This window comes from Vidua chalybeata, chromosome 13 (genome assembly GCF_026979565.1).
Source record: "Vidua chalybeata isolate OUT-0048 chromosome 13, bVidCha1 merged haplotype, whole genome shotgun sequence".
Lineage (NCBI taxonomy): Eukaryota > Metazoa > Chordata > Aves > Passeriformes > Viduidae > Vidua > Vidua chalybeata.
The window spans coordinates 17,892,865-17,905,280 of record NC_071542.1 but is presented as its reverse complement, the minus strand read 5'-3'; the positions used below and the strand labels follow the sequence as shown (position 1 = coordinate 17,905,280).

General features: G+C 47.3%; 1 protein-coding gene across 1 annotated transcript in view; it reads right to left on the bottom strand.

The window, feature by feature from the left end:
* LRRK1 (leucine rich repeat kinase 1) overlaps positions 1-12,416 on the bottom strand; it is a 70,274-nt gene that overhangs the window by 7,394 nt on the left and 50,464 nt on the right. Inside the window, exons 22-30 of the mRNA XM_053954869.1 lie at positions 12,172-12,311; positions 10,500-10,749; positions 8,912-9,078; positions 7,636-7,833; positions 6,700-6,977; positions 6,348-6,542; positions 5,445-5,596; positions 3,748-3,865; positions 2,378-2,494 (exon numbers count right to left, since the gene is read on the bottom strand). Of these exons, the coding sequence (XP_053810844.1) occupies positions 2,378-2,494; positions 3,748-3,865; positions 5,445-5,596; positions 6,348-6,542; positions 6,700-6,977; positions 7,636-7,833; positions 8,912-9,078; positions 10,500-10,749; positions 12,172-12,311 (1,615 nt within the window). The remainder of the gene's footprint in view (positions 1-2,377; positions 2,495-3,747; positions 3,866-5,444; positions 5,597-6,347; positions 6,543-6,699; positions 6,978-7,635; positions 7,834-8,911; positions 9,079-10,499; positions 10,750-12,171; positions 12,312-12,416) is intronic.

Here is a 12,416-nt window from a genome sequence, read left to right as displayed (position 1 = left end):
TTCCAGCAGCAACCAAAGGCAGGCAGGGCTGCAGCCTCCAGAAACCTTAAGTAACTTTCTCAGAATTCATTTTCAACATTTGGGCTCCACGAGGAGCCAACAAAAACACACAGCAACAAAACTGCATTTGAAGGCCCCGTGCTGCCAGCAGCCCCGCCGTGCCAGGAGGAAGGCCCCGAGCGGGGCCGTGCCGCGCTGCGATGTGCGGGGATGAGCCGGCTCCAGACGTCCCATCCCACTGCCAGCAGGTCAGCAGAAAAGGCAAAAAATCCTACACCAGGGCCTGGTCACCTCCTCCTCCTCTTGTCCCTGCAGGGTCTGGCACTGCTGGCTGCAGCCTTTAAATGCAGCTTTTGTTTCCACGTGTTCCAGGTTTCTGCACTAGGCCAAAGACTTGCACCCATTCAGGTTTCTCTCTCTCTCCACATCTCTTCGTAAGAAAGCTGAAAACCAAGGCAGAATGTGTCTTGGTTTGCCCTTTTTTAACCTGCTCATTTGCTAATTTGTTTTCTTTTTTTTTCTGAAAACTGTATTGTTTACCAAAAAGAATCATCCTGGTGACAAAAAGCATGCAACAAAACGCTTAAATTGTACAAGACTTCTCCTTGGCGGGTGAGTTTCAGATTCTGGGCCCCCCTTGCCTGCTTTCAAATTTCCATGATGCTTCCTTTGGATGAGGAACCAAGTTTTGGAAACTATTTCTTTTGGATCAGCCTTCCCAAGGCAGTTGTAAAGAATTCCCCTTCCCAGCAACATCCCTCAGCAATTCTCTGACTAAAAGTTACCTCACATCTCACCAGCTAAAGGCTTTCTTCCCAGGGAAATGCAATTCTCTTCCCCACTGGACAGCAGTGACTGTGATAACTCTGACAGAGCTTGCTGGCCAGGCAGTGAGTGTGACAAGTGTAAGCTTTCCACATAGGTTTTTTGGAAGAACTGGCTGGTTTAGCTTTTGCCAGCCTGGTCTGCACATCCCCAGGCTGCTGCTCTGGCCATTTCACTGCCAAACTCATTCATAGAAAGGAGAGAGGAAAAAGTCCAATAAACTAAGAAGGAGTGAGCTGAAGGGAGCTGGAAGGTTGGGTAGGGTCGGGGGAGGAAGGGAGGTGTCTAGACTCAGTATTGCTATTGTAGGGCCTGGCATTATTTATGACATTTTCTAGGCAAGCCACAAACTGGAAATAGAAACCAGGAGACATAAAGCCACTCGTAACCCCTGAGGAATGGCTTTGCAAGCTGTGTGACAGTGGAAAAGCTGAAAGCAAAAGACTCCTTCGACCATCCTGGATGGAACCTCAGCCAGCACGAAAAAGAAATTTGCCCTACACATCAGAAATGAAACTCCACAGTGGACAAATGCTGCAGGTCCAGGAGCCAAGGAAAGCCAATAGATGCAGAGAAATCCAGCCCTGTGCCAACTTTACATCAATGCCCTACTTTAGCCGTACTTACACCATGTTTGGAAGTGCAGCAGCACACCTTACACAAACCATCTGCCTCAGACTCAGTCCATGCAGCAATCCCAGCAGACGAGCCAGAAATGGACAATGGCAAAGGCCTTGTATAAACCAGCAGTTCTCAGACACATCCCAGTCTGCTGGCATTTGCAAAGACTACACAGCTACCAGTAATGTTGGAACATAATTATATGTTTTCACTTGAGGTGGCTGTAAGCAAACCGGAGGTAATTTAGCCGGAAAACAGTTTTTATACATCTCCCAAGGCTTGCCTGCAATAGGCACCCAGGTCAGATTTCTCCTGCCAGAAATGGGATGGTGGCAATTCCAGGCCTAGGCAGGTAACATATAACTTGTTTTAATGCCCATAAGAATAATTATCCATGTTACCCATAAAAGCATTACCCAAACCAGCTGTATTATCTAAGTGTTCTCATTCAAAACCAAAACAAGAGCGTGGCTGAGCCCAGGTAACATTTAAGGATGACTGCGCACACAAATGACAGCACACAGCCCAGGAAAACAGTGGGTACAGGAGGCCGGATGGGCCCACGTCCTGCATTAGCACTTAACAAATCTCTCTTCTAATTATTGCTTCATGTCTTCTCCACTTTGCTTGATCAGCCTAAACCTTGTGTTCCAGTGAAGTGGAAACGCAGCTGGAAAGCTTCCTTGCCGAGGAATTTGATCTGTTTTGACTATTCTCCCAGCAGGTTTGGAAGTGCCAGCTTTGGTCCCCTGACTCAGGTTCTTGCCCACACCACTGTCCTCTGGCAGAGGCAGAAAGATCTGGAAACCTTCTCCTTGCAGTGCCAAAATGTTCCTGGGCATTGCGAAGTCTTTCAGCACCAGCTGAGTGTGGCAGCTTGGCCCAGCAGCAGAGTCTCACTACTGCCCTTTTCCTTTGGGCTGTTCCTTACCCTTTTGACAAGAGGCATCACCAGGAAGCAGCTCACAGTGGCAGGAGTGTCTAAACCCTTCAGTGGAGTCTTTAAGGGACACATGCCCTGCAATCCATACACAGAAATCTTCTGGTCCTGTGAAAGAGCACATAAAATTCTATAAATTCAAACCACCTCCCTGCTTTTCCTATCTTGATACCTGAGCAAGATCTAATTGGTTCCAAAACTGTTTTTTATTGGTATTTTTTGATATCCAAAGTGTGAATTTCTGTTTTCCATGGAGAGCCTTTGGCATGTGGGTAGAAAACGGGTGCTGCATTCCCCAGAATGGGCTGTGGACAATATATGCATTATCCAAAAAGTCACCAAAAATCACCAGTGTAAGGATTTTATCACCACATCCGAAAGCAGCATCTGACAACCCTGAACTCAAAAATCCCAAACAACAATTTAAGCAGGCTGTATGTTATTTTGCATTAACCTGTCTATTCAAGGGACATTACATTTTATGTGGAATCACACCTGTCCCACACCTCCTAAATCTACTAGACTGACCGAGAGCACCCAACAACATTTTTCATTCTGATCTAAAAGGTGGAAATACAATGCTTTAAGATCTTTGAATTTTAATAATAAAAAAAAAAGAGTATTTGAGTTTTACCTCTATTTGAGAACAGAAAAAATAAAAAATACCTTATTTTATTATGGGGAGAAAAAAATTTTATACTCCCGGCATCCATGCCAGGGCAGAGTAAAATAGCCAACACAAATTATTTACTCGCCAAGTGTGGCCTCTTTCCCCCCCCCACTCTAAAACACTGAACGCCAGGTACATTTAAAATTTTTTGGCTGTTTTTTCTTTGTTTTGTGTGAAATGATTGTGTCAGAACTGGCTGACACTTAACAGCCCTTTTTGATGGGTGGACAGGGGCTCTGGGGGATAAATCAGCCACTCTTATCTTTTTAGCTGCCATTTTCCACGGCAAACACAAAACTCAGTTACCCATTTCCCACCAACCTTCAAATCCCTCAGGCCTCTTTCAAAACCCCACCCTTAAATGCATGTTTTCTGTCCCTGCCTCCCTTTATCACGCACAGATAAGGACATTTCCCAGATGAACCCCTGGGCACAGATTGCTCCAGCCCAGAGAGTTTCCCCTGGAAAGCCGACGTTCCCACGATCGCTCCGGGCTCTGGGAGGCACAGTCTGCATCTGTGTGTCAGGTAGAAACAAAGCACCTGGAGACAGCAGATGCAAAGTCACGCTGCTCATCTGAGATGCCCTTTGTCTTACACACTCTTGGCTTTACTAATTTAACAGGCCTTTTCTCTTCGTTAGTGTCTCCCCTAACGAGGCCCCTCTTGAGGGGGGCACAGGCAATGCTCACCTCCGTGGCTGCCCACAGGGCATTCTGAAATTTGAGTTGGCAGCACAGCTTCATTCCTGGGCAGCTCATCCTCTGCACTTCCATGACTCCTTTCTCCAGGTTGACCACCGTGTAGTTCCTGAAAGGAGCCAGCAACAATTTCAGACAGCCAGCATTCCTCCTGCACAGAGCTGAGGGACTTGTGGCACTTGTGGCCAAGCCACGACACAACTGCCCAGATGTGGATGATGCTGCAAGGATCTACACCCCTCCAAACTGTAAATTCCTCATCTGAAGGAAAATAAAGATGTGCCATGGCTCTTCCTCAGGGGCAGATGTGAAATTGCTTCTGTGAAGATTCACACTCAGCTCTCTGACTTTGCACAGGGTTAGGAGGATGTATGTGGTCTGTTGCTGTAACTGAGCTGTGAGACAAACAGATCCAGCTGAACAGCAGTAATTAATAGCTGGGAAGTCTCAGCCCATCTTGCCCATTAGGTTCTCAAGGGAATAGCTGCTCTCCAAGTTCACTGCCTTGCTATTATTTGGCTTCATTATTATTCCAGTACATAAACAGAGGAGCATGATTCTACAAAGCAAAGATCTGTAACCTAATAAAATTATTTATAAATATGACTAATTAGTAGGTTTTTTTTGTAGCTAAAGGATTTTGTTTGTTTGGGGAAGTTTATTGATTTTGGATGTTTGAACAATAACTGGATATTCACAACCACATCTGTGAGTCCCAGATGTTTTACCAACTGTGGCACAAGCAATTACACATCCTGAAATCTGTCACATGTGAGTAAACTTGTTATTCAGCAGTCTCCAGCAAGTGGATTGTCCAGTCAGGAAGCAGATTCACTGAGATATATTGCTGTGAATATTTGGACAACATCCATGTATTCAAAATACATCTGGGAGTGCCATGTGCTTCACCAGTTCAGCAGGAAAAGTTACACTGCCTGCACTGAACAACTGACCAAGGACCACAAATGGCAAAGCAAATAGCTGAGCAACAAATCGTGTGCCTTTCCCATTAGCTTAATGGCTACAAATAATGAACACATTAATATAAAATTCAGATCAGTTTGTGAATGTTCCCAAATAAGACTGAGGCTATAAAAATCAGCAGCATCCATAAAAATGAACCTAATCAGCTGCAGGTCACATGTGACTGAGCAAAATGCCATCACCTCAGCCACAATTTAATAACATTTTAAGCACATGCCTTCAGTCCAGAACACATTTTACTGGCAGTGCACACTTGGATGCACACACAGCTCCAGGCATGTGGTTAACTCCCGATGATTGCAATAGGATTTAAGCATGTGCTTAATTGCTTTGCAGAAGAGAGATGGAACTGCAGCCTCAATTAGGAAAGGTTTAGTGTTAAATGGCCTCATTAGGAAAGGCAGAACACGTCTGTTCTCATGTGCAAATGCTTCATCCTGTGTGTGTGAATCATTACACTGCCCTAATCTTCTTGCCATATTAACTGAAGCAGAGTTAAGCTCATTAAATATCCTTTATAAAGCAACCACTGTTCCCAATTAAAAGAGTTTGGGAAAACAGTGTTCACTGTATTCTTGGCGTTCATCCAAGTTCACTTTCACCTTCTTTACCTCCCTCCCAAAGGCAGAAGTGAAGATGCTGAAGGATTTTTCACTTAACAAGGAAAAAGAAAAAAAAGGAATTGCTGATGTGCACTGTCTCACCTGGTGTCCTCCTTCCCATCCCAGAACACCACCGTGTACTCCTGCCCCGGGGAGCAGAAGAAGGAAGACTGCTTCCCACAGGGCAGCAGGTACATAAACGTTGCAAAGGTTGGATCTTTCATCTGCCCCACCACAGAGATGGCCAGGGGACGCTGAGGGGGAAGGAAAAGAGAAAGACACATCACACAAGATGAAATAGGAGAACCATAATAAACAGGAGGTTCAACAAGGCCAAGCACAAGGTCCTGCACCTGGATCAGGGAAATCCTAAGCACAAGCACAGGCCAGGTGTCCCTGAATTATATTTAAGGTTCCTTCCAACCCAGTCTGATTCTATGATTATTTATTAAAGCTTGGTCTGTCATTCTCTTACACATTTTACTGATTCATTTCCTCAGGCTTACGAATTTTGGAAGCTGACCCATTGCATGATAGTGTGTAGATGTTTGAGAATCAGGCTGACCTTTGTTTGAAGGACAGCAGCTCTAAAACACCAACTGAAATTAATGAAGAATGTATGCAGCATAATCCTTTTCTTGCACTTTGAAGCATTTTCTTCCTCATACCTCCTTTTATAATCTTTGGGATTTTGAAGTCTTTGTAGTTGCACTCACAGTGTGACACTGGAGCTGTTTCTAGAAATTATGGGTAATGTCTTGCCCTGGTGAAATCAGCAGCAGACATCAAGGGACCTTCAAGCCACCACAGACGTCTAAGGCCACAAATCTGTCATCATTTCATTCATAAAACTCTCATTTAAGTCAACAGAAATTCTGGGCCAAATCAGCAGGAGGGGTAAATGGGCAATGGAGCTGTTGTGCTGCACCAGGAGCAAGCTCAGCCCTCCTGCACAAAGAGGGGCAGCCAGCTCAGAGAACACAGCTCAGGAGGGTGGCCTTGTACCTTCTCTGGCTTAGTGTCCCAACACTCCATCATGAGTGCTTGCATCCTGTAGAGCTGCACCTCCTCGGGCTGCCCGAGGACAGGACGGATCCCTTTGGACAGTTTCTTTGCAATCTGGAGCTGGTGGTGTCCCAGCACAGGCCGCTGTCCCGACAGCAGCTCGTACAGGACCATCCCATAGGAGAACATGTCCACCTAGAGCCAGAAACAGAGGGAAAATCAGGGCAAGGCTCTGTCGGTGGGTGGAGAGGAGAGCAAGGCAGGCCACAGTGGGAGAAGGGAATTGAGCCGTGGGATGGTGCCAGCCCCACACTGCCACCGCAGGGCTGCCCCACAGCCTCCCCTCAGTCACCTTCTCGTCGTAGACGATGCGGGGCCGGATCTCGGGGGCCTGGTAGCCCGGCGTGCCCTCCACGCCCAGCGCGCCCTCGTGGAACGACTGCCGCGAGATGCCGTAGTCGGAGAGCTTGATGTTGATGTGCTCCCTGACGTCCAGGGACCACACCAAGATATTGTCCGACTTGAGGTCGCAGAAGATGATGTTCTTCTTGTGCAGGTAGGCCAGGCCTGTGGCGATCTGGTAGGCTACTTTGTGTGTCAGCATGTGTCCCAGCGGCACAAAGGAGGACCCTGGCACAAAGGAACAGCCTGTCTCCAGCTCCTGTAATTGCCATAACTGCTTCTTCTTCCCCCTCTCTCCTTCTCTTTTTAACTCCAGAGCAAAAACTGACAACCTTTTGAAACATCACTCAATGGCACCATTTGAAATGACACTGTTTATGTTACTGTACGTGTCTGACAGTCCTATTAGATTCTTTTTTTAAACCCTTTCACTTCTAGGCCACTAAATCTTCTGGTGAAAATTAGTGTTTGACTGAAAGTTGACATGAAGCCAAGGTGCCAAGAGGGTCAGATGGCCTCAACTTATCTTGGAACTGGTGTTGTTCATTTGATAATGACAGCAATACAGATAATTATGAGATAATTTAGAGTACCAGACACCCATCTGCAGGGGGAAAACCACAGCACCATCCATGCAGCACTGAAGAGAGATGCACTCCATAATAATTTGCAGAGAAATTAAAAATCCAGGTCTCCAAAGTAGTTTTGAGAATCCCAAGCATCAATTTTTACTAGGCTCCCAAAAGCACAATATAAGAACAATTCCATCCCTCCCACTTCCCTCAGTCTGGAAAAAAAAATATCCCCTGCAGCAAATCAAGCAGTAATTTAAACACCACTGCCCATGTGTCAGTGGGAGAGGGGTGGGAGCAGAGCCTGGCTTTACCTTTGGAGTTCTCAGCCAGGACCGTGGTGAGGCTGCCCAGCGGGGCCAGCTCCAGGGCGAAGCAGAGCGGGTGGATGCTGATGCCGATGAGGGACACGATGCAGGGGTGCTGCAGGGAGTGCAGCATGCTGGCTTCCTGACGGAACTCCGAGAAGTTCTTCATGGCATCCATGGCCCGCAGGTGCTTCAGCATGGTATCTGGCAAGACACACGACCCCCCCTTGTCATTGCCCAGCTCAGGAATCGAGTCACAAACTCTTTGGGAGGTGATCACCGAGCGAGGGCTGCAGGAGGAAGGTAGCTGGCGGGATTATGTCGACAGCAAGGCTTTAAGTTGAATCCTTATGCTGATGCATGAGCCACTAAGAGACACTGGCTATAAGCAGGATCTGTCTGGTGCCTCAGGAGGCAAGAGCTCCCTTGGTCCTTAAACACCAGGCTCAGGTGTGTCTGGCACATGCTGTTCTCACATTTCACCTGGACGACTTTGGAAAACCCGTGCTCCCAGCAGGGAATCTGTGTAGATGGCCCACTGCAGACCCTGTGCTGGAAGGGCTCTTCCCTACAGTTTCCCAGCTTCCCTGCCAGAAGAGACACTTATCACAGTAATGGTTCTGCTGCCACAGCACACCACAGGCTGCTCAGGTAGGTCAGCTCTTCCCGAAGGTGATTTGTCACTGGGACAGCAGCTGGCCTCCCCCACAGCTCAGGGATTCACCACATGCTCCCCTGACAAAAATGAGGAATGTGAGGCACTTTCCCCTTTCCTCTGTGCATGGACTGAGGCTCTGCTGCAAAGCTGGGCTCCACAAGAGAGCCCATCCCTGCCTGGAGAAGCTGGTGGGCTCAGAAGGATTCCCAGTTTGCTTTCTCCAGCTGCTGGCACAGAGAGGGTAAAACACTAATTCAGAGGTGGAGACTCCCAAGTCCTCAGTGCAAACCCAAGCAAACCCACACTTCTCATGGCCAAATAGCATGGGAACAAGAGTTAAAATCTCACCCCCCTTCCCAATCAAGGGCTCTCTCTTGGCACCCTGTAAATCCAACCTCTGATCTGCAGGAGAGAAGCCTCCTGCAGTGCCAGTGACCTTCATCACTACAAATGCCCATGAAGAACTCTCAGATGCATCCTCCTCCTCCACTGAAACCCATCAGTTTTGCTATCTATTTCCATGTTTAATCAGGTGCTGTCAGCACTTTGCAGACTCTTTGGTCTTAGCTTGGGATCCCAGACTGCAGATTCACAGATTCCCGACACCAAATCTGTGCACTGTACCTGCAGCTGAAGTGGGAGAACCCTTGCATTTTTTAATCTGAAATCTCTTCACAGCCACTGGTTTTCCTTGGTATCGTGCCCGATATATAACAGTTCCACTTCCACCCTGGCCAAGAACGTTGTTTTCATTTTCACTGCATTCCAGTTTGCTATTTTCCAGGAACAGTCTGCCAAACAGAAATTGGGGGTTTTTAATTAAAGTTTCAAAGACGTGGTAAATTAATGTTTTTAACGTGATTTCCATTTTCACAAACGCCTAATAGGATCTTGCCTTATCTACCAAGAGGACTGGATCACCTGAACTACCTTGGTCATCTCAGTGCAAGTCCATGCTGGCTCACGTTGTACAACAGATTTCTCACAGAAAAAAGTAATTTGAGCAAAGAAGCACAAAGAAGCTTTTTACTAATTTAACCCACAAGAATCAAACAGATCTGGAAAGCACATAAGCTTCTTTTCCAAGCAGATGACACAGGTACTGATACTTGTACTATTTATCTGTATTAATGATTTTTTTTTTTTTTTTTGCTTCATTTACCTCCTGTTCCTCTTTTTTCCACTGAGGCAGGACAGGATGTTTATGAACAGCCCCACACTCTGAAACCTGATTATTCAAATCAGCTTAGTGTTCCCAGGCTGCAATTCATCATTTTCCCACTCTCCCAGAGACTACTTTTACAGCTGTTCACACTTCAAACATCTCAACTCGCCTCGCACCTGCCAAATAAATCTGCAGGAGATAACAGTGTGAGGAGGGCTGGTGTGATGAGCTGATGGGGTGTTTGCCCAGAAAAATGACCCCAACAAAACAACAGGGGCCAGTGAGAGCACAGAGAGCTCTGACAGCAGCCAACAAGACCTGGTCTAGAGGTCCTGTGATTCTGCATTGGGCACCCAGAGGTCTGAGAGAGCAGGAGCCAAAGGGGACATTGCTCTCCTGTCCTGCCTGCTCTCAGGTCTCCTGCTCTGCACATCAAGTAGTGATGTAAGTAAGACTGAGCCCATCTGGGAATGCAGTTAAGCAGCTTAAAGATTTGGCAGTGCTGCAGTGGGTAGGGAAGAGCTCCTTCAGCTGTTTAGGGCTGCCACACACCCAACATATCCAGCAGTCCTCAGCCGAGCAGGAGTCCCAGCTCAGTGTGAGTCCCCCTGTGGTGTCCATAAACTCACTCACCTACAGGCCCCTACAAAATTAAGGCCATTTCAGTGCCAATTTTGTGAGGCAGCAGCACTTCCTTTTTGTTTCGCCACATTAAAATCTCCTTTTGTGGGATCCCAGAAAGGCTCCAACTACAGAAAGTTCTGGCCAGAGTTCTGGGCAATGCAGGACAGCTGTGGCTTTAAAAAGGGACTTTCACATTGCACCACGGTGATCTCAAAGGACCCCTGGTGTGATGACTCGGTCAGCACACAGATATTGTCTAAGCAAGTTGCTGAACACCAGGATGAGCTGCCAGAGCACGGATTGAGAGCAGATGGATTTGTTTCCTGTGGTCAGCACGTCCCTCTAGCAGAGGCGACTCGGGAAAAGGGCCCAACCAAAACACACAGGTACATTGAAACTCAACCAAAGGCAATCACACATTACCTGGCAGGAAAATCAGTCATGAAAAGCTCTGGGACCAGCTCTTGGAGCGACACAGGGATGTCAGGATGGTTAGGACACGTGATGTAGTCCAGCTCGATGGCAGTCAGGACACAATCCTCCATGTTGAAGTACTGCGCATCCTCCGCCCTCTCGCCGCCCTCGCGCTGCTCCGGCCTGGCAGCTGCACAGATGTGGCAGGGCACATACTGCTCCATCAGCAACGTGCCATCGCTCTCCGTGGCTGTGAGGGCTTCAGAGAGAGCAAACAAACAGGAAACAACGTCATCCACGCCAGCTGAGAAGGAACAACAGCTCCGAGTGCATTCCAGTGTCCGCAGCATGACCTGGATCTGCCAGCTGGAAATGGTCACGCTCACACAGCAGCAGTTTGCTGCAGGTACTGACTGGAATAGAAAATAGCTTTGCAAAGTAGACAGGACAGTGCTGGGGAGACAGGGCTGTGGACATAACCCAACACTCACCCTGCTCTGGTCACGGGTAATGCACAGGCTTGTGAGGCAGATGTTCTCAGGACCAGCAGAAATTAGAAGTATGTGAATAAAGCATTGGAGAGACCCTTCTGCTTGCTGGGTGTCTCTGTCTCTGCCCAGACTGCAAACTGCCAGATGGCTTGAGGTGGAAATGGGGTTGGGAGTAGGCTGGCAGGCACAGCACACTGAGCTCAGGCTCAGCACTCACCTGCAGCACCCAGGCTGGGAACACAGGTCCTGTGGGCTCCCTCATGGGCGCCTCAAGGTGTTCAGCCCCTCCAGCAGAAATGTGGGTTCTACCACGACTAAGCCTTTGGGAGGTTCACACCTTTCCCATAACTACAGAGAGATTTTGTGGTGACAGGCTCTGTTAAATGCCCACAATTAGTCAGGGTGAACACAGGCTGCAGCCTTTGAAGTCGTGGCTCTTCTCAAGCTTCACTGATTAACTTTAGCATTATTTTAATCCAAAGGCAAATAAAATGTTCTTTTATCTTCAGAACACGTAGAACGTGAGTATGTGAGAGTGCACCACTGTTTCCTCCACAGAGCCTCCAATTAAGAGACTTTGGCACTGCTTTCCAGACCAGGGTAGGACGACAAAGAGCACTTCAGATTTTGTTTTGGTTTCAAACAAAGTGTATTGGGGCTGCAAAGAGCCTGCTGGGTAACAGCAGGATCTGTGCTGAGCACAGGAAAAGCAGCTGCAGGAGTCAAGGAAGTTACCTTGGCATGGAGTCCTTGGTACCATATTCACTCAAGCCTCTCACATCAGAATTTTGTAACTCATAGAAAGTTAGAAATGATGGGCAAATCCTTATCCCAGCTGATGCCAAAATGAGTTCAAGGGACAGCACCAAGCAGTTTAGGCCAAACCCTAGCCCTGCTACGAGCACTGGATGAATCTCTTGAACTCCTGCAGGTCCTGTTTGAACTGCAATGTTTCACCTGTGCTGCTGTGACAGACAGACTGGAAGACACAATGTCTAGACCAAAGGGTTTTGGCAACTAATCTTGATCTGTCTGCAGGTTTATTAGCTTTTATCAAATGTTATTGGCTTGAGACTGTCAGAGCCTGAGGGGTCTTCAATTAACACACGGTACTGTGCACCTGGAGAGCTCTGTCAACCCTCTGTTGAAAAGACATAACATTGCACAGAAAATTACAGTTGTTCTCTTACCAGGGAACCACTGGTCTATCAAAGAGTTGACATGATCCGTGATGAATGCCATGGCTGAAAAGTCTCTTGCTTCTGACTGGGAAATTATTTTAATTCCACCACTTTTTTTCTTTTTCCAGTTCACATCAGAAGACTCGACGCTGTGTGAGAAAGCCAGAAGACAGACCTGTGAAGCTTTTCTGAAGTATCAGTGTCAACAAACTTTCTTTCTGGCAAGAAACCTGAGTTACATAATAAGACACAGT